General features: G+C 41.8%; 2 protein-coding genes across 4 annotated transcripts; both read left to right on the top strand.

The window, feature by feature from the left end:
• Positions 1-346: 346 nt before the first annotated feature.
• Positions 347-5,140, top strand: LOC135505900 (DNA repair protein RAD51 homolog A). 2 transcript variants are annotated; one of them, XM_064925117.1, is made up of 10 exons: positions 347-370; positions 2,116-2,226; positions 2,340-2,477; positions 2,601-2,718; positions 2,847-2,938; positions 3,091-3,185; positions 3,390-3,503; positions 3,680-3,809; positions 3,999-4,120; positions 4,260-5,140. In XM_064925117.1, the coding sequence occupies exons 2-10, from the start codon at positions 2,143-2,145 to the stop codon at positions 4,381-4,383; spliced, it is 1,017 nt and encodes a 338-aa protein (XP_064781189.1). In that variant the 5' UTR covers positions 347-370; positions 2,116-2,142; the 3' UTR covers positions 4,384-5,140. The 2 variants fall into 2 exon arrangements, with proteins under 2 accessions (XP_064781189.1, XP_064781187.1); XM_064925115.1 differs by lacking the exon at positions 347-370 and adding an exon at positions 1,207-1,522.
• A 5,396-nt stretch (positions 5,141-10,536) lies between these two features.
• Positions 10,537-14,523, top strand: LOC135505897 (cdc42 effector protein 3-like). Of its 2 annotated transcripts, none has more exons than XM_064925111.1 (2): positions 10,537-10,775; positions 12,191-14,523. In XM_064925111.1, the coding sequence occupies exon 2, from the start codon at positions 12,287-12,289 to the stop codon at positions 12,920-12,922; it is 636 nt and encodes a 211-aa protein (XP_064781183.1). In that variant the 5' UTR covers positions 10,537-10,775; positions 12,191-12,286; the 3' UTR covers positions 12,923-14,523. The 2 variants fall into 2 exon arrangements, with proteins under 2 accessions (XP_064781183.1, XP_064781184.1); XM_064925112.1 differs by having other exon boundaries at positions 10,537-10,992.
• The last annotated feature ends 7,043 nt before the right edge of the window (positions 14,524-21,566 follow it).

Below are 21,566 nucleotides of genomic sequence, written 5' to 3'. Positions count from 1 at the left end.
TCGCAGTGGTAGAGGCGTCACTACAGACCTGGGTTCGATCCCAGGATGTATCACAACTGGCCATGAAAGGGCGGTGTACAATTGGCTCAGCATCGTCTGGGTTAGTGGAGGGTTTAGCTGGGGTAGGCCGTCATAAATAAGTAAATAAGAATTTGTTCTTAATTAACTGACTTCCCCAGTTAAATAAAGGTGAAGTAAAAAAAAAAATCCATAGCTGCCATTCCCAACCAATCAGAGTGCTTGAAAAGGTACATCTGGACACTGCACACACACGTCAGAGTGTTATTGATGTCCATAAAAAGAAGACACATTTCTGAGGACTGTTGTGGACAGTAACAACAATACATGAATTGGGTGTGTGCATCGTAATGTAAGTTGGAGGGGGGTTTATTGGATTTATTTTTTACATGTGTAATAATGGGTAATTACTATGACTTAGTAACTTTGATCAGTTTGCAACCATATGGTCTATTGTACCGTTGTTACTATTATTTCATGTTGGAGTTGCCAATACTGCGTGGCATATTGTTCATAGAATGTAGCCTTGTGCCCATTGCCATGCGTGTCATTGTTTTATTGGTAAACATAGTTTTCATATGTGCATGATATGTGTGCGAGTGCTTACCATAATAGCCTTAGTTAATTAAAGCGGTTGTTGCGCTTCTCCCAGACGGGTCTTGGAGGTCGCACATGCGCAGAGTAATTTGCGACCCTGTGGCTCTAGGGCAGATCAGATAAGACCTCAGCACAGCAGGCTCTCGCACCAGGCCGGAGAGAAGGTGCCATAAGTCTTTATTTTGTCAGTCTCAGTAATAGGTTTCTCTTTCTCTGACAAGAGGTTCATCTTTAGGTTAATGTTTATGCTACTAAGATTATAGCCCTGTTTATAGCTGTTATAATAGTGTAATATTATGGGTATTCATTCATGTTCATATATCCTGTCTATATTGCATAATTATCACGCTTTACTGATACTGTTATGTTCTACATGTTTTTGCCTTGTCGAACCACAATTCATTCGGATTAACACAAATCCTATTCCACCAAGATTCACTCCCAGTCAAGATTCATGTGAACTGACCAAAAGTGTGTGTGTGCGAAGAGGAAAAGGAAATAACAACCCTTAAAAGAGATACATCAGCATTGTTCTTACCACACATCCTGTGGAGGGTCAGAACCCAAATCACAGTCAACATAATTGCACTTGCCAGTGAGGGCATTCACAGCCGACTGCTCAGATGGGTGGCGGCACACCAAGCCAAACGTTTTTAGAAATAGCAAAAGCCTAGGTTATATAGTGCTTACTGACCACTACATTAAGCTTGCTTCCATATATTGACTTTTCAAATGCAGATCAAGAGAATGAAACCGGAGTGAGGAAGTACATGTTTTTCATTGGGATGCAACCCAACACTGTCCAATCCCAGCACTCGAGGGAAGGGTTAGCGTAATTACGTAGCCTGATAAACAAGTACGTTGACTAGCGAGCGGGAGATTTTAGTTCAAGCAATAAAAACTAGAGGTAAGTGGACGCTGTTATCATACGTTTGGATAAATCCTATCCCATAACTTAAAGTTAACATGCGCTAGCTACAAGTTTGAGCATTTGGATGTAAGCCAAGTCACTCACAGACATGCCAGATCATGTAATTCAGTAGCTCAGCTGAACGAATTAGCCTAATAATGCTAGGTAACGCTACCTTTCATGAATATCGGTCACATTCAAAGGCTGTACAAGTCTCTAAACAAGAAATACAACACTTACTAGTAGGTGAACTAGCTAGCTAAATCTTATTTCACTTAGTAAGTCAATAATTATTTGATTACTAGATGCATGAACAGGCTGGAAAGGTCAACATCAACAACTTGACCAGCTAACGTTACTGTACAATAGTTGGTTGCAATTTCCGGTTGTGTAACTTCTGTTGATAGTTAGAATAATTTCTTATTCCCGATCGGGGAAAAAATCATGTCGTGATCAAGTGTGTTTCAGTAACTAACACAATGGAAAGTAATATTTGCCTCGCAGTTGTTTTCTCCTCAGTGAACAATACTTGTTTACTAGCTATAGAGTTATAACTCTTGCACCGTCAAAACGTTCTCCCCTTTTTAAAGACATACCTCACCTGTCCATAAATCAAGATGGCAGTGAGGAGCGAGGCCAGAGTGGAGGCAGAGGTAGAGGAGGAGGAGAGCTTTGGACCACAGCTACTGAGCAGACTTGAGGTAGGTGTTGGTGCATTTATTTTTTATTTTTACCTTTATTTAACTAAGCAAGTCAGTTAAGAACAAATTATTATTTACAATGACGGCCTACATTTGCAATGTTTCCTACACAGCAATGTGGCATCAGTGCCAGTGACATAAAGAAGCTGGAGGATGCAGGCTTCCACACCATTGAGGCAGTGGCCTATGCCCCCAAGAAGGAGCTGCTTAACATCAAGGGGATCAGTGAGGCCAAAGCAGACAAAGTTCTGGTTAGGTCCCCTTCATTTTCCAATCTGAGTTATTATTTTCTGCTCATTTTGGGTTGTCCACAGTTCACATTAGTTCTGATATTAAGACTGTGGCTGATCTTCCGCTATTGGTATTTTCTCCAGTCTGAAGCTGCCAAACTAGTGCCCATGGGCTTCACCACAGCAACAGAGTTCCACCAACGCCGAGCTGAAATCATCCAGATCTCCACTGGGTCCAAAGAGCTGGACAAGCTGCTACAGGGTGAGCCTGGGATCTATGCCAGTTACCTAGATTTTTAGAACTGTTGTCATGACTCGGGACATGATTTTTGAGTTGTCCAGTTGTATATTTTGTCATCGTGTGCATGAAAAAGGCTTTCTCTCTCTCAGGTGGGATAGAGACAGGCTCCATCACAGAAATGTTTGGAGAGTTCCGGACAGGAAAAACACAGCTGTGCCATACCCTTGCAGTCACCTGCCAGGTACTTGTCATGATGCCATTTTTTCCCCCATACTAATAAAGGCAGACTTGGCTGTATACTCCTATCTCATACCAATCACATCTGCTCACAGAATATGACGATAGCACTCAGGACATTCAGTTTTTGATCTATTGTGCTTTTCCCCAACTCAGTTGCCCATTGACCAGGGTGGTGGAGAGGGAAAAGCCATGTACATTGATACAGAGGGGACCTTCAGACCAGAGAGGTTACTGGCTGTAGCAGAGCGGTGAGTTCTCTCATGGACCAACACAATAACAATGGAGTAACTACTGAGTTAAATGACACTGACAGAGATTGAAATTTGGAGCCACACTATTCCTCTACAGGAATAACGGGCATCAATTTCTCTGTTCAGAGAGTTACCATTGCAAATGCAGTACTTCCTTCAGAAAGCTGTATCACACCAGAAGGTACTGTTGTCTTTTATTAGGTATGGACTTGTTGGGAGTGACGTTCTGGACAATGTAGCCTACGCTAGGGCCTTTAACACAGACCACCAGACCCAGCTGCTTTACCAAGCCTCAGCCATGATGGCAGAGTCCAGGTCAGGCCCATCTCCCTCCCTCTTCCATTTCTCACATTACTTTCTTTCCTTCCATGTAAATACTGTTGTTTATGACATGAATAAGGGCAGTACCCTCAAAGAAATCCTAGTAAAGTACCCCTACCTCTAGTCTGCAGTGCTATAGGTCTCTAACCATATGGCCCCTTCTCTCTCAGGTATGCCCTGCTGATAGTGGACAGTGCCACAGCCCTCTACAGAACCGACTACTCCGGGAGGGGAGAGCTCGCTGCACGGCAAGGCCACCTGGGACGCTTCCTGAGAATGCTGCTAAGGCTAGCAGACGAGGTAAGTCCAGGGCTAGAATTACAGGGGTTTTGTCTGTTCGCTGAACTCCTTACCTATTGTGTCGGTCTAATACAATATGTTTATATCAGCAACGTTCTGAACCCTTCTCTGTACATCCATTTTATGTTTTTAGTGTTCATGGTATGGTCGTAATGCTAAAAACATTTTTTGACTCTCGCCTTGTCACAGTTTGGCGTTGCTGTGGTGATAACCAATCAGGTGGTGGCCCAGGTAGACGGTGCCGCCATGTTCTCAGCAGACCCTAAAAAACCGATCGGGGGCAACATCATGGCACATGCCTCCACTACGCGGTGAGTGGCTCCATTGACTCTCTTGTACTCCCTCTTGTTCACATTCTCAGGGTTTCAAACATAGCATGCCAGTCGTTAAGCCACTGGGTTCTAAAAGAATACAGCTAGCTATCAAGCTAAAACCGCTCCTTGTTTTCAGACTGTACTTGAGGAAAGGCCGCGGCGAAACGAGGATCTGCAAAATCTACGACTCGCCCTGCCTCCCTGAGTCTGAAGCCATGTTTGCCATCAATGCAGATGGGGTGGGAGACGCCAAGGACTGAGCTCAGATGGCACCATACCAGGGAGTGAGAGCATGGCTGTATGTCATGTGTCTATGCCCCTCACCTGCTACCATAGACTTGCACAATGGCAGCTCTTGTGTGTTTTGTGTGTACACACTTTCCTGAGGTAAGAGCTAAGAAAATGACTAATAGGGAGATGCTGGCCATAACTGTTGTGTTGATATGATTTTGGACCGTCCCATTACTGAGGGAAGAATGCATTTCTACAGTACAAGAGGGTACTGTGCATAGAGAATGTTGCCTATTGCCCCAAGGAGCACAGTGATTTGCCCATGCTTAGGCTTACACTGGATACTCATTTTGTATTCTACAGTATATGGGCCTATAGCGGCTTTGAGAATCAGAGGGAGCTCAACTTCATAGAAATGTGACATTTTTCACCAACCCAACGGACTTGTAAAATAATATTTCTATCTAACTCCACTGGTAGACGTGGACATATTTAGATGTATGCTTGTGGTATTGTTTTGTTTTGATTTTGTTTTTCGAGGGTGTCTGATTTTTCTACCAGTGTTTTTCATTTAAACCATCTTTGGATTTGACATTCAACCACATCAATAGATCAATTCTCTTTATTTGTCAAACATCTGCTCTTAATAGAATAAACATCAGTACATGCCCCCTTACTAACAAGGTTTGACACCCTTAACGACTACATTTTCTCTATTTGTTTGTACATTCAAGAACCATAGTTTCTGTATAAGACACATTGTATTAAAATGATTTTATCATTAGATCTCCTGACTACATATAAGTTATTTTAACTCCGTTTACATGATTCCACAAATTGACATGGCATCCATTTGAAAGGACTGTGTATTAGGATGTTAAAGTAATATTTCTGTATCACAAAAAGACATCTCAGCGGTATTGACACCAATTGAGCTGCAATATAATAGCTTAAACCATATTGAACCATGTCACAGTGACGTGATATGAAATGGCTTCTGAAATTGGCACCTGTAATAAAGGGGCAAAAATAAATAATTCAAATACTGAGCTATATTGTATACTAAGAAATTGGGGAAATTATATTTTGTACTAATACAATTGCTCAGAGAAATTTTGGGGTCAAATTTAATACCTCACCTTGCAAAGATTTAAAAAATATATACATATTCTGCTTATGCATCCTTATTTTGATGCAAAACCCACCATTGGTGTGCAGGGCCAAAGATCTATTTTCATGTCATCTAACCAAAGCTCCTGTTCCAATGTAAGGGCCAATTCCGTTTCGCAGACTCCAGGCGTTTACATTCATTGGATGACACAAATATATCTCTTTGGCCACACACACCAGTGGAGGGTTTTGCATCAAAATAAGGGTGCATAAACAGAAATGAAACGCATACCTACTGTAAAATATAGTGGTGGATCATTGACGTTATGGGGCTATTTGACTTTCACTGGTCCTGGGACCCTTGTTAAGGTGAAGGATGTCATGAACTTTACCCAGTACCAGGACATTTTAGCCAAACGCCTGGTTGCCTCTGCCAGGAGGCTGAAAGTTGGCCGCAAGTGGATCTTCCAGCAAGACGATAACCCCAAGCCCACTTCAAAATCCACAAATAAATGGTTAGTTTACCACCAAATCAACATTTTGCCATGGCCATCTGTCTTTAGACTTGAATCCCATTGAAAACATGTGGTTTGAATTGAGAGGGCAGTCCATAAGTGCAGACAAAGGATATCAATGATCTGTAAGGATTCTGCTTGGAGGAATGGTCTAAGACACGAGGGTACCCGAGTGGCACAGTGTTCTAAGGTACTGCATCTCAGTGCTAGAGGCGTCACTACAGACTCCCTGGTTCGATTCCAGGCTGTATCACAACCGGCCACTTTCCTCTCCAAACAGCCAAAGCAGTCTTCCTCTCCAGACAGCCAATAGTGGAAACCGACAGAATTACTAAAACAAAAAAAACAGGGACACGTTTTAGTTAGCATAGGATTGGGCGCACACTAAAGTCTTTTAAATGAACCTCAGAGTCGCTATGCGTTGATACTTATAAAATGTAAAATCTTAAACTCTTACCATGTACATATGTTTGTCTTCTGTTTTATTTGTTTGCTAATCAATAATTGTTTAATAAAACAATCAAATAAAACCACCAATTCTTTTTTTTAAGTAGAAAAGCAGAGCAAGACAGAGGTTAATTTTAAAAACGTGTCTGCTGCAACTCTGTCGACAAATTCCTGTACTTGGTAACAAGTCAGCCCCATGTCCCAACAGACTCCCATAGTTGCGGTGATTCCATTGATTCATTTGTTGTGTGAAATGAAAGGGTTCGAGAAAAACATGTTTTTCAATGTCCATTAATATTGCTCTGCAGTCTGCACAGAATGACACGTTTACAGACTGTGTTTAATCTGTCATTTTCTCTGTAGCACAGCCTTGAGGATATTAAAGATAGTATCTGTGTTAGTGATGCCTTCTCAATGCAGGAAATTGCTGATGTTCGTCAGTACACACACAACTCACCCAGCTCCATCAACTGAAGCATCCCCAAACCACAGAACATTATTTAGCCACACAGAGAGACAGCAAAACGTCCAACACCTGGGAAGCTAGGAGCCAGAAAGACCAACATATTGTGGAACAACTTGTGAGTAATTTGCATTATTTACTGGTTTTTAAAAGAAGCTCAGAATCTACAGAAAATGTGTAGTGTAAAAAATATGTTAACATACCCTTCAAATGGCATACAAATTCCTTAGTGTTACTTCATGGACCCTAACTATGCTTTCTGCATTTACTGAATTTCTGTATGAATTTACAACAAATACCCAAACAGCACAGTGTTGGTTTATAAATGTAAAACCTTCGGCTGCCATGGATTTACATTGTGCAAATGTATTGTACTAATGCCATGTGTTCTCAATCAAATAATAACGAGGTCATTGCATTTCCAGTTGGGAGCACCATGTGGACGAGCCTCCCCGGGTGGTTCTGGACAAGCTGGAGAAGGTGGGCTTCTCTGTGGTGACCATGACAGGCGTGGGGTAAACAATGGGTCGGTGTCTAAACAAGGGCACTATCATGTGAAAGTTGTTACTAACCACTTGGTCTCGCTGCAACAATGCATGAGTGTTTTCACCAGTCAGTTAGACTTGAACTACTGCATTTACTGTGTGTTTGTTGATTGGAGGGGTGTCTATGGTCAGTGATAACTTGGGTAAGGATTTTTTCTCTAGAACATATGTCGGTGTAATTTAATTGTTGATTATATAATATGACGTGGCCACAGTATTTGTTGTGCCTACAGTACTGATGTCATAGTGTATTTACAGTAAAATATAATTTGGAGACATTCAAACAAATTGTACTTTGATGAAGCTACATTCACTCCTGTACATACAGTCTGTCTATGTTACTAAATTGTTGCTTGTGACAAATCGTATAGTAAGTTGCACATTTGGTATCATGTATTTTTGAGGCCTCAATAAATCATAAAATAAAAATAGCCCAGTTGTGTTTTTGTGTTATGTTTTCTCATCAAATGCTATTTATTTATGACGGCAATGTTCCAATCTACGGTATTCCTCCTGCAAACGTTTGGCCTGATTGGTGGAGTGCTACAGAGATGGTTGTCCTTCTAGAAGATTCTCCCATCTCCACAGAGGAACTCTAGAGCTCTGTCAGAGTGACCATCGGGTTCTTGGTCACCTCCCTGACCAAGGCCCTTCTCCCCCGATTGCTCAGTTTGGCTGGTCGGCCAGCTCAAGAAAGAGTCTTGGTGGTTCCAAACTTCTTCCATTTAAGAATAATGGAGGCAACTGTGTTCTTGCGGACCTTCAATACTGCAGACATTTTTTGGTACCCTTCCCCAGATCTGTGCCTCTACACAATTTGCAAACATTTAGAAAAAACTGTTTTCACTTTGTCATCATGGGCTATTGTGTGTAGATTGGAGGGGGGAAACAATTTGATCCATTTTAGAATAAGGCTGAAACATAACAATATGTGGAATAAGTCAAGGGGTCTGAATACTTTCCTAATGCCCTGTAGATCCTTTATAGTCAGCAATAGGGGAGGGATGGCTTCCTACAAGAGCACAAAATGTGTACAACTCGAGATATCTTTGAAAAGCGAGTCAGGTAAAGAGCTGTTTTTGGTCTTAAAGGAGCACTGTTTTATTTTTAGGCTTGAATAAGCTAAGTAGCCAATATGCAGAGGGTAACATAATTTGTCTGGTTCTGATAATGGTACGGGAATAATAATGCATTTTATTTTGTAAAATGGTTTCTTGCATCACACATCACAAAAGCATTTTCAGTCACCTCCTTATCTGGAGAACAAGTGGATTAACAGGTTAACGTCAAGCCCTGCATGTTTTTTCAAACTTCTCATGGAATGTAGGCCTACATTGAACACCACACATTGGCTGCTACTGTAGGCTGAATGATAGAACAGCTATTTCCATGATAAAATGTTATGGGATGCATTATCTCCATTGTTTTTGATGGTAGGCCACTCTGGTATGCCTACATTGTGATCAACTAGCCACAGTAACCTACTTGAACACTGTTAAAACGTAAACACAGCCTCAGTACTCACAGAAAATGTGTGCTAGAAGTTGCACAGAATTTTCCACAACATTCAAGTTTGCGCTCAGCAGACCTGAAATTTGGCTCAGTGGTGAAAAAAATAAGAGGGAACACTGGTCACTGGCAAAGTAAGTTTTTTTATTTGGTTGTTTGCTTGTTCTCTTTCCATAGCCCACAATAGCAGTAACTGACACAAGTGTACGAAAGAGCTTATCTGGTGATTGGCATTCCATATTGGCTACAGCAGGTCTATGGAGTGCAATGAGTGAGAACCTGCCTCTCATAGTGCTCTGTGCATTTTTCACAAGCTTCAGATTCATTTGGAATTGCTCATCTCCTTCCTTCTGCTGCTAAGGAGAAATGTGTATAGAATCTAAACGGTCCTTAAATGGTAGGTTATATATTCATTTTGGTTGGTATTTGATTGATACCCTTCAGAGAGACAGCATGTTCTTAAGGTGTAAGAAAGAGAGTTTGTTTTCATATTAGATCAAGCTGATTATGCAACCAGTCCTTATCTAATGAATGTGAGAAGCAAACAGGGTTTGGAATGCAGGTCCCCTGACCATGTGTATCTCACAGCCGCCTCTAAGAAATCAAGGTGTTCAGCTGGTGATTTTGTAATGCAATTCCTTTTTAATATTGGACGGGTAAATTCTTTCACTGGTCATGTTCTATAAAAGCCTAAGACCAGATTGATCATTTACTTCGCAAAACAAAATGTTGTGCGCCTTGAAAAGGCACAATTCAGAAACAACCATAAAAGTCTATAATAATGCTCAAATCCACAAATTGGCAATAAAATGAGAAAGACATTTATCAATGCATGATATAAGATGCTCTGAGTCAGTGTTTGTAGCATACCATTATCATTGTAGTGAGAGATGAATTACATCATTTAGGACTATTATGGCAAGCTGAACATTGTGTCTGAGCAGAGAATAACTTTTTCATTAATACCGAGTGGATTGAGGAAACGGAGGTGGTGTGTGTTTGGAGAGGAGGGAGGGCCGGCCCTAGCTTTTTGGGGTATAATATTTTAGTGGTCCCCCTTGATGGCAGAGAGAAACAAAATAGTTTTATTAAAGCTTATTCTCTGCAATTCTATGCATTTTGCCATGGGGCATAGAGAAACGTTTTGGTTTTAAAGCACATTTTATGCAGTTCTACACATTTTGCCATGGGGCAGAGATAAAATTTTGCAATTTTAAAACTAATTTCATGCAATTCTACTCATTGTGCAATGGGGTGAATATGAAATAGCTTTAAAACTGCAAAAATGTACCTGCAATTCTACACATTTTTCCATGACTTATGCCATGTTCATATGATAACTGAGTGAGAGTGACTAACAAAATCAATGTCAGCCACCTGGAGGTCAGGACCCCTGGGCACATGCCCTGCAGGCCTGGTCAGTTATTCGGCCATGATTACTACCACGTGTAAGTAGCTGGCTAAACTAACTTTCTAGAGAGAAAAACTGCTGAAGCACCAAATTGTACCTTGTGTATTGTAATATTCTAACTCTCAACAGGAAGTTGAAACCCACAGGGCAAGTGATATAATCTAGAACACTTCCCCCTTTCCCTACCTTCGTTGAAAGAAACCGTGGCAGTGAAGAGTTCACCTGAGCGTCATACACCCCTCCTCCTTTGTCACACCTCCACAATAAGAGCTGACCCTCTATTCCAGAGATGATTGGGACTAGAGGACTACCTGAGAGAAGACGGTCACAAGAGAGAAGACGCACAGACAGAGATATTGATAAATCAGGGTGGAGGGACCGAAGGTTTATCACTTTAAACTAACACAACCCAGAGACACAGGTGAGCTGATAAGGCAGTCTAGCTCAGTTTGTGTGTGCTTTAGGGTAGTAGACCTTGTCAGTGTTTCAGAGTCAGGGGCGCTTTTCGCACATGGAACGTCTAGAGAGCTGTGTGTTCTAAAACTGTAGAGAAGAGCGAGAAGAGCAAATACACTGAGAATGCATAGAAAGACTGCTTCCTGTTCACCTCACTTGTGTGGAAACAAAGATAGACACCGGTAAGCTTTTAAGACTTTTAAGCAATAAGTGAATTAACAAACAATGTGTGGCCTATATACTGTAATGGCTTTAGTTAGTGGTTCACGTCTTGACTTAGTGTCAGTGGACCAACTAATTGTCCAAATAAATGATTATTTCAGACTGGACACAACAGTTGGCCGTTTTACTGTTCATTTGAATCATGCCAGCTACCTCAGCTTACCTGAGGCACTATCTCTGACGCATTGTCCTCGTGGCTGTCTCTTTAAAAGCCCCATACAAATATTAGATGTAAAAACGAGATAATTGTAGATCCATTGGAACTAAGTTGTTAAAAGGATCCATGATCGTAACTATCAGGAAGATTATAAAACCTTGTACTAACTGTACAGAAAAACAGCCCACCATGGGGATTTCAACATGGTCTGAAAAATAGGCCAAATTCCTTTAATAGCAGCATTTTCCTCAGATGCTTTTTTGCTATGACTATAAAATACAAATAAGACAGCATCAACTTCACATTTTAGGCAAATTAGGAAAGTCCCTAACCAGGTTGTCTTCCAGTTTTCCTTGGAATTCTCAAGGCACTGTTCCATTACAGGTAACATGGAACACTGCCCTGGGGAAAAACGCTCACCTTCTTAAAATGAGAAGAAATGTGATACTACCAGTTACAACAAGCCACGACTCCAACACTGTCTCAAACGTTCAAGTAGCTTTAGACACATAAACATAGTGTGAACAATGACAACGAGTGAAAACAAAGCTAAAGCAATCACAGAAACACCAACAGTCAAAGAAAAAAGCATTTTTATCAGGTCAGAGATAAAAGTAATGGCCCTGAAATAAAACAAGTCTCCAAGGTTACTTATTAACAGACTAATGTGCCTCAGTGTTCACTTTCCAGTACAAGAGGTTGTTTAGACTTTTCCTTCCATGAGACAAACAATTCAGCATTCAGCACTCTTTAGGCATCAATTCTTACTAGATTAAGGTCACACCCATGACAAAACCTTTGTGCCGCAAGCTGTGTGTGTGAAGTTACACATCTATACAAGAAAAACAGGTTCTTTTATTATACAGTCATGGCTGCAGTTACCAGTCCATATATGGCTGTGTAGCTATGAAATGCCAAAATAGAAAATAAACAAAAGAAGGAGTATCAAATCATTTGAAGTGAGTTTTCTTAACCTAGTTTGTTTGTCCTCACATTTTCAGAGCTGCCTAAAGGTCAACTGGACCCTTCAACTGAGTGACCTCCACTTCAGCCTAAAAGTGTTGAACTCACTGACAGTACACGCCATTAAGTCCAAGATGCCTCTGAAGACCACCTTGTACCTCAAATCAGCCAGCATGCGCTGGCCCCGCAAGCAGAAGCGCCGTGAGCTGCTATCAGTCAACATGATCAGCTTACCCTTGGGTGACTTCCGCCACCTCTCCCACATCGGATTGGATGCCCACGGGGATGTCTTCGGCGACCTCGCAACCTTCCAGCGGACCGGAAGTCTTATCCTCCACAGCTCTCAAAGCCACCAGGACCTCTACTCCAACACCACCCCCAATGAGACCCCCCCACCCCCACCCAAGCCCCCACGCCTCCTCAGCCCAGAAGAGATGGATGCACAGGCCTCCAAAGCCAGAACCCATCCCCAGGCTTCCAGGCACCAGAGGTGCCTCTTTCTGCCTTTACTGGATGTTGTGGAGGTGGTGGCGCATGACAGGTTGCACCACGAAGAGGAGGTAAAGCAGGAGCAGGAAAAGAAGGAGGAGGGAGGGTTAACGATGGGGCCGGATGGATCCGAATTGAACACGGCCCCCCAACAGGCTCCTTGTCCCCCAGTGGAGGCCCCTCCAGGGGTCGATGAAGACTCGTCGTTTGTCCTGAACCTTGACTTGGGGCCGTCCATACTAGAAGACGTGCTGCAAGTGATGAACCAGCTTCACCAATGAGACTTTGAGAAGTGTGGCCCTCGTGTAATATATTTTATTCCAAGGGCCTTTCAAGCAACACAACATATATAGGGGAGAAAGGGGTTATGTCATGGATGGAAAAATGAGCTGGACTATTTTCAATTGCCAGGATGATAATTGGCACATTTATTTTTAATTACTGTCTTCATAGAAGACAGATTGTATAATATTTTCTTATTTTGGATGCAAGATGATATGGGCCTCTATTGTTAGTTTGGCTAACTAGGGCAATGTGTCATATCTGGGTCAACGCTTTGAATAGTTGCCTTTCTCAGGTGAAAGCTCTGTGAGCCAATGACACTCCACCTGGATCATGTGACTTTTGTAACTCCGGTGTATAGAGGAGACATGTTGTGAAAGGTAAGAAAGACAGACGGTTAACTACTTATGAGACATAGCTCTGAGGCAGATGTTTATCTGACAACTTCTATTGTGAAACACTGAAATAAGACTGGTGGATTTAGCTTTTCAATGTTTAGGCCTACTATACAGGGACAATGAACACTAGCTCTCCCATAGTCAGACATATTTTTATTTTACTAGGCAAGTCAGTTAAGAACACATTCTTATTTTCAATGACGGCCTAGGAACAGTGGGTTAACTGCCTGTTCAGGGGCAGAATGACAGATTTGTACCTTGTCAGCTCGGGGGTTTGAACTTGCAACCTTCCGGTTACTAGTACAACGCTCTAACCACTAGGCTACCCTGCCACCCCATATGCAGTAGCAATAAGGACAGAAGCTGGGTCATTCTACGAAATGAGTCCCTTTTGCGTCCCTTTGATAATTTAAGTATAAATTGTGCACCAATCTAACATTTTAAAAGCCCTTTTTAAAATATGAATCAATACTTGCTAAAGTGCCAAATCTATGCACCCTCTGTGACTTCTAGGAAGATTTTAACCCACTTAACCCCAACATTTCTCCAAGTTGTCACCATCATTGTAAAGCCCTAGTTGTTTGGTTGCTTTGACAAAGTCATTTCTTCATGTGATTAGTGATTCATTTTTAGGTAAAAAAAAAAAAGTGTCCCTCATTTTAAGGTCAACCCTGTTAAGTGAACTGAACTCTTGTGTTAATATGGTGAAACTGTTACTTTAAAAAAACATTGAACATCTAATAGTCAAATCATAATGTAACTTCTGTTTTTTTGTGTTGAAATACTGAGTGGGTCAAGCATAACACGTCAAACTTGTTACCCATAGATTGACAATTACACATTTTTGTATAGCTTGCATTCAATTGCTCCTTCCTGTTGCATGGGGATTTACTGCTGATTTAAGATGAAATCGTCAACCCTGTTATATTACAGAATGTTAAAATTAGGTGAAATAAAATGTTATTTTGGGGGGGGGGGGGCAAGTTGCACTACCCAAAAGGGACTTATTTCTTGAACGACCCAGCAGACTCACAAGAGTGTATACAGATAGGCCTATTTTATATTTCTTGTTTTTCTTACCAAGGGGAAAGTTCAAATCTTTAGGAATATATAACTGTATAAGTCTATTATAAGTTATTACAGGGTTTATGGTGTGACTGTGAACAGTATCAGTCTATAATAAATGTCTTTAGAAAATCAGAGCTCACCGACAATCCTCTCATTCCTCATATCATAAACTTTTAGATATAATTTTGTTTTGGCTAAGGTGGAGCATGAACTCTGCCCGGCACAAGGAAATCACATTTGTGCACAATCTGTAAGCTTTCATTTGTCAAATAAAAACCACAAAGCCAAGTAAGATGTCTCTTATCGTTCCATCGCTGAGCCAATCTTATTCTTTAACAACACTGCCACCTACTGGTGCCCTTATCTTCTAACAACTATCACATCAGTTTGTCATTCCTCACCACCTGATGGCAGTATTTCCCAGCCTTTTATTGGGTGGCATGAAGCTTACTTCATTATTTAATGGTCAAGTCGGTCCATGGCGATTATTTGATAGATAGATAGACACATCTTTATTTATCTCCCTCAAGCTCTTTGACAGAAACTGAAATCAAGAATAATCCATACATCTAATTTGCCCAATAACAAATAAAAATTTAATAAGAAACTGATGAATTTATTAGCTATATACTAAATATGGCCATCCATCTTTATAGTATGCTTTTACCACACTCAGACAGTTAGAATTTGGCAAATTTTCCTCCCTGTATCCTATTTAATATCCTACATTTTGTTCACTCTACTCTTGGGATTCAGAAAATCTCAACAATGGGACTGAGGCACAACCACACCATTGATTCTCTTCCACATCTGTGTGTGAGATAACATGAATCAGCTTTTGTCTGGGCCAGAATCACTATGTCAGGCTAGATCTACATCCCACTGCTGACCAGGGAAATTTCTAGGTTTTGAAGACATTGGGGGCATAGCCCAAAGTCAGTAGGGGGGTCTGGAGATGTCCTTCCCTAGCAAGAGAAAATGAATTTCAACAGCTAAATGCATGAATTTGGTGCACTTTGAGATGAACATTGAGAGATTAGATCTTTTTCAGGAAACTTGCACTTGCCACAGCAGACACTGCCAGTACTCAATTACAGTAGCTACTTTGGGTCTCGCTACTCTGGAACACTCTCTATTCTGGAACACATACAGTACCAGTCAAAAGTTTGGACACACCTACTCGTTCCAGAGTTTTTCTTGATTTTTACTATTTTCTACATTGTAGAATAATAGTGAAGACATCCAAACTATGAAATAACACATATGGAGTCATGTGGTAACCAAAAAAGTGTTATAAACAAAATATATTTTTTCTTGAGATTCTTAGCCACCCTTTGCCTTGACAGCTTTGCACACTCTTGGCATTCTCTCAACCAGCTTGATGAGATAGTCGCCTGGAGCGCATTTCAATTAACAGGTGTGCCTTGTTAAAAGTTGATTTGTGGAAAGTCTTTCCTTCTTAATGTGTTTGAGCCAATCAGTTGTGTTGTGACAAAATAGGGGTGGTATACAGAAGATAGCCCTATTTGGTAAAAATCCAAGTCTATATTATGGCAAGAACAGCTCAAATAAGCAAAGAGAAATGACAGTCCATCATTACTTTAAGACACAAAGGTTAGTCAATCCAGAACTTTGAAAGGTTCTTGAAATGCAGTTGCAAAAATCATCAAGCGCTATGATGAAAATGGCTCCCATGAGGACCGCCACAGGAAAGGAAGACCAAATAAATGCTTAACAGAGTTCAAGTAACAGACACATCTCAACATCAACTCTTCAGAGTAGATAGCCTGGCCTCCACAATCCCCCAACTTCAACTCAATTGAGATGGTTTGGGATGAGTTGTATCACAGAGTGAAGGGAAAGCAGCCAACAAGTGCTCAGGATATGTGGGAACTCCTTCAAGACGAGGTACGATCACGAATATCCTATCAATGGGACATCAAAAACTGTAATATCCTGTTTCACAGAATCGTGGCTGAATGACGACATGGATATTCAGCTAGCGGGATATACGCTGCACCGGCAAGATAGTGGGCAAGATAGGGAGGGGGGCGGTCTGTGCATATTTGTAAACAGCTGGTGCACGAAATCTAAGGAAGTCTCTGGATTTTGCTCGCCTGAAGTAGAGTATATTGTGATAAATTGCAGGCCACACTACTTGCCTAGAGAGTTTTCAGCGGAACTTTTTGTGGCTGTTTATTTATCACCACAGAAAGATGCTGGCACTAAGACCGCACTCAGTCAGCTGTATAAGGAAACAAGCAAACAGGAAACCACTCACCCAGAAGCGGCGCTCCTAGTGGCCGGAGTCTTTAATGCAGGGAAACTTAAATCAGTTCTATCAAATTTCTATCAACATGTTATACGTGCAAACAGAGGGAAAACAATTCTAGGTCACCTGTACTACACACACAGAGACGCGTACAAAGCTCTCCCTCGCCCTCCATTTGGTCAATTCGACCACCGGGGTGGCAGGGTAGCCTAGTGGTTAGAGCGTTGGACTAGTGACCGGAAGTTTGCAAGTTCAAACCCCCGAGCTGACAAGGTACAAATCTGTCGTTCTGCCCCTGAACAGGCAGTTAACCCACTGTTCCTAGGCCGTCATTGAAAATAAGAATTTGTTCTTAACTGACTTGCCTAGTTAAATGAAGGTAAACTAAAATATCCTTTCCTACTTTCAAGCTTAAATTTAAGCAGTAAGCACCAGTGACTCGGTCTATAAAAAAGTGGGCAGATGAAGCAGATGCTAAACTACAGGACTGCTTTGCTATCACAGACTGGAACATGTTCCGGGATTCCTCCGATGGCATTGAGGAGCACACCACATCAGTCACTGTCTTTATCAATAAGTGCATCGAGGACATCGTCCCCACAGTGGCTGTACGTACATACCCCAAACAGAAGCCATGGATTACAGGCCACATTCACACTGAGCTAAAGGATAGAGCTGCCACTTTCAAGGTGCGGGACTCTAACCCGGAAGCAAATAAGAAATCCTGCTATACCCTGTGACGAATCATAAAACAGGCAAAGCGTCAATACAGGGCTAAGATTGAATCATACTACACCGGCTCCGACACTCGTCTAATGTGGCAGGGCTTGCAAACTATTACAGACTACAAAGGGAAGCACAGCCGCGAGCTGCCCAGTGACATGAGCCTACCAGAGGAACTAAATCACTTCTATGCTTGCTTCGAGGCAGGCAACACTAAGGCATGCATGAGAGCATCAGCTGTTCCGGATGACTACGTGATCACGCTCTCTATAGCCGACACATGGACAAAAGGAACACATATGTGAGAATGTTATTCATTGACTACAGCTCAGCGTTTAACACCATAGTACCCTCAAAGCTCATCACTAAGCTAAGGATCCTGGGACTAAACACCTCCCTCTGCAACTGGATCCTGGACTTCCCGACAGGCCACCCCCAGGTGGTGAGGGTAGGTAGCAACACATCTGCCATGCTGATCCTCAATACTGGAGACCCCAGGGGTGTGTGCTCAGTCCCCTCCTGTACTCCCTGTTCACCCACGACTGCATGGCCAGGCTCGACTCCAACCCCATCATTAAGTTTGCAGACGACACAACAGCTGTCTCACCGATAACGATAAGACAGCCTATAGGGAGGAGGTCATAGACCTGGCCGGGTGGTGACAGAATAACAACCTATCCCTCAATGTAACCAAGACTAAGGAGATGATTGTGGACTACAGGAAAAGGCGGACCGAGTATGCCCCATTCTCATCGACAGGGCTGTAGTGGAGCAGGTTGAGAGCTTCAAATTCCTTGGTGTCCACATCAACAACAAACTAGAATGGTCCAAACACACCAAGACAGTTGTGAAGAGGGCACGACAAAGCCTATTCCCCCTCAGGAAACTAAAAAGATTTGGCATGGGTCCTGAGATCCTCAAAAGGTTCTATAGCTGCAACATCGAGAGCATCCTGACCGGTTGCATCACTGCCTGGTACGGCAATTGCTCGGCCTCCGACTGCAAGGCACTACAGAGGGTAGTGCGTACGGCCCAGTACAACACTGGGGCTAAGCTTCCTGCCACCAGGACCTCTACACCAGGCAGTGTCAGAGGAAGGCCCTAAAAATGGTCAAAGATCCAAGCTACTCCAGTCTTAGACTGTTCTCTCTACTACCGCATGGCAAGCTGTACCGGAGTGCCAAGTCTAGGACAAAAAGGCTCCTCAACAGTTTTTACCCCCAAGCCATAAGACCCCTGAACAGGTAATCAAATGGCTACCCGGACTATTTGCATTGTGTACCCCAACCCCTTTTTTACGCTACTGCTACTCTCTGTTTATCATATATGCATAGTCACTTTAACTATACATTCATGTACATACTACCTCAATTGGCCCAACCAATCAGTGTTCCCGCACATTGGCTAACCGGGCTATCTGCATTGTGTCCTGTCACCCGCCACCCGCCAACCCCTCTTTTACACTACTGCTACTCTCCGTTCATCATATATGCATAGTCACTTTAACCATATATACATGTACATACTACCTCAATTAGCTCGACTAACTGGCGTCTGTATGTAGCCTCGCTACTTTTTTAGCCTCGCTACTGTATATAGCCTCGCTACTGTTATTTTTCACTGTCTTTTTACTGTTGTTTTTATTACTTTACTTACCTATTGTTCACCTAATAACTTTTTTGCACTATTGGTTAGAGCCTGTGGGTAAGCATTTCACTGTAAGATCTACACCTGTTGTATTCGGCGCACGTGACAAATAAAGATTTTGATTTGAAGACTGTTGGAAAAGCTGGTTGAGAGAATGCCAAGAGTGTGCAAAGCTGTAATCAAGGCAAAGGGTGGCTAGTTTGAAGAATCCCAAATATAAAATATAGTTTGACTTATTTAACACTTTCTTGGTTAGTACATATGTTATTTCATAGTTGTGATGTCTTCACTGTTATTCTACAATGTAGAAAATTGTAAAAAATAAAAAAAAACCCTGGAATGAGTATGTGTCCCAACTTTAGACTGGTAGTGTATATCAACATACTTAGCTTGCCTATCAACTAAATAGACTGTTAAATAACTCTGACTGACACCCAATAGTAAGGATGCTGAGTGCTAACGCTAGTTTATTAGCATTATTCAACCTTGATGCTGAGGGAAACTGGCTAGTTAGCTACAACCAACCCTACACAAACATGTGGCTAACTCTGCTGCTGCTGCACTTTGACTTTCTGGCTGTTCTGCCCTCTCCACCCCTGCCTGCTTGTGCTCAACCTGCTAGCTTTTTTTGCCTCTCTTTCGGAAGAAGCTCTCAATAGCCATATGCTCTGTGCTATACTACAGACAGGGGTTTTGTTGAATGATGACATTGACATCTAACCAGGGACGTATCACAGCATCTACCGTGTCACTTCAAAGGCTTCTTGCGGTGCAAACTACTGGGTTTCCATTAGGTAACACAGACACAAAGTTCGAATCCACAGTCACAAAGTTAAAATTGGCTACAAAAATGTGCTTTGTGGTCTTCATTCAAGGTTAGGGTTAGGCATAATGTTAGCAGTGTGGTTACGGTTAGGTTTAAAATCTGATTTAAAAAATATAAATTGTGGAAATGGGCAGGTTTTAGCCATATTTGTGACTTTGTTAAGTAGTGACAACCCTACTACATTTAAGCAGATGCATTTATCCAGAGCAACTAGGGTTCAATTCCTTGCTCAAGGGCACATTGACAGCTTTTTCACTTAATCAGCACAGAGATTTGAACCAGCAACCTTCAGGTTACTGGCCCAACACTCTTAACTGCTAGGCTACCTGCCTAACACGGTATTCTGTATTGTTTATTTTTGTCATAAGTTTGTCAGTAAACATTTTTTTCTTATATACTGAATAGTGCAGGTGATCTTTGGTTATGGAAACTCTTATCAGACTGAAAAAAATATATAAAATCTAGATATTTTTGACCATCAAAAGGTTCAGGGCTGGACCGAAAACATCCGGGGCTGAAGCCACTACTGCTGACTCATTCAAACACACAGCTGTTCTTGACAGGTCTCCCTTTCAGCAGTCTCTTTCACAGGCGTGGTAGAAGCCTGGGCATGGCATAGGTTATCCTTTAGCAAACCGCCACTGTTCCAAAGACATTTGCTGTGTTTGTTGACATGGTCATCGTATTGTAATAATTAATCCACGCTACAGTCTTATCATCATCTGGGTTCGCTTAATTTTCCGTTCTTTAAAAATCGAAATAAAGGTAACTGATTAAGGGTTCAAGTCTGTTTTTATCGACTTAGTTAAATGCCGGATGTGTGCGAGATAACGATTGCGGTCAGCATGACTCAATGTTCACACACCCAGTGCTGAAAAATCTATTCAGCTTTAATCAAATTTGGAAGCTAAACTACTGTACCTTTTGGAGGAGCATTGAAACAAAAGTTCCAAATACAGATACCATCACATGCTGAATAAGAGCAGCATTCTTCAATATATCATGGGTTAGGACAACCACATAAAAAGGTTATATTTGGAGAGTCATGTTTTCTCTAGTTACCCAGACAGCCTGTGTGATTGACTGACTTTGAACTTGAATCGTCTGTGTGCCCCTAGAATGTGTTAACCCGCTGAGCTAAAGCATAGTGGCCCACTCCTTATCATTGATCAGTTTACTGTTTTAAGGAGAACGGCAAGGTGCCTAAGTAGGCCTATGCTTTGAGGGACATCTTCCTGTAATGTGCATTGACTGACCCAGTCACAACAACATGATTATCCATTATCCAAACTGGCATGGACATGTTTGTATATGAGCTAGGTTGACACTGGCAGGTAGCCTGTAGCCACAGGATAGAGTGTATCTTACGGACTGTTGAGATGAGGATTGCTTCTTTATGACTATCTATCATTAAAGGTGGGTATCTATCTATGCATGGTTGGCATTCCAATGACAGGTGGTAATGCCGGAAATGCATTGGGCATGGTACATAGAAGCATAGCCGTAACCAGGGTCTGAGTTTTAGTGAGGTCCAGACAGGTGGCTCATTAAAGCTCATTTACTGCATTTCTATATCATTTAAAAACTCTAAAATGCTATTTGGAGAACAGCAATACAATTAGCTATACAATTAGCCACTACACATTAACTAACATTAACTCAGCACCGGGATTAAAAAATATAATTTAATAATACATAGATCTGTTAGC

The sequence above is a fragment of the Oncorhynchus masou genome, chromosome 19, assembly GCF_036934945.1.
Source record: "Oncorhynchus masou masou isolate Uvic2021 chromosome 19, UVic_Omas_1.1, whole genome shotgun sequence".
In the NCBI taxonomy this organism is placed as follows: Eukaryota; Metazoa; Chordata; class Actinopteri; order Salmoniformes; family Salmonidae; genus Oncorhynchus; species Oncorhynchus masou.
The sequence above is the reverse complement of the archived record's forward strand: the minus strand, read 5'-3'. Positions and strand labels throughout refer to the sequence as shown.

Bases quoted from the DNA above. Each gene is read 5' to 3' on its own strand.
- LOC135505900 (XM_064925117.1), top strand. From the start codon at position 2,143: ATGGCAGTGAGGAGCGAGGCCAGAGTGGAGGCAGAGGTAGAGGAGGAG. The intron at 3,504-3,679 runs GTCAGGCCCATC...CTTCTCTCTCAG, and splicing joins GCCATGATGGCAGAGTCCAG to GTATGCCCTGCTGATAGTGG. The intron at 3,810-3,998 runs GTAAGTCCAGGG...GCCTTGTCACAG, and splicing joins TGCTAAGGCTAGCAGACGAG to TTTGGCGTTGCTGTGGTGAT.
- LOC135505897 (XM_064925111.1), top strand. From the start codon at position 12,287: ATGCCTCTGAAGACCACCTTGTACCTCAAATCAGCCAGCATGCGCTGG.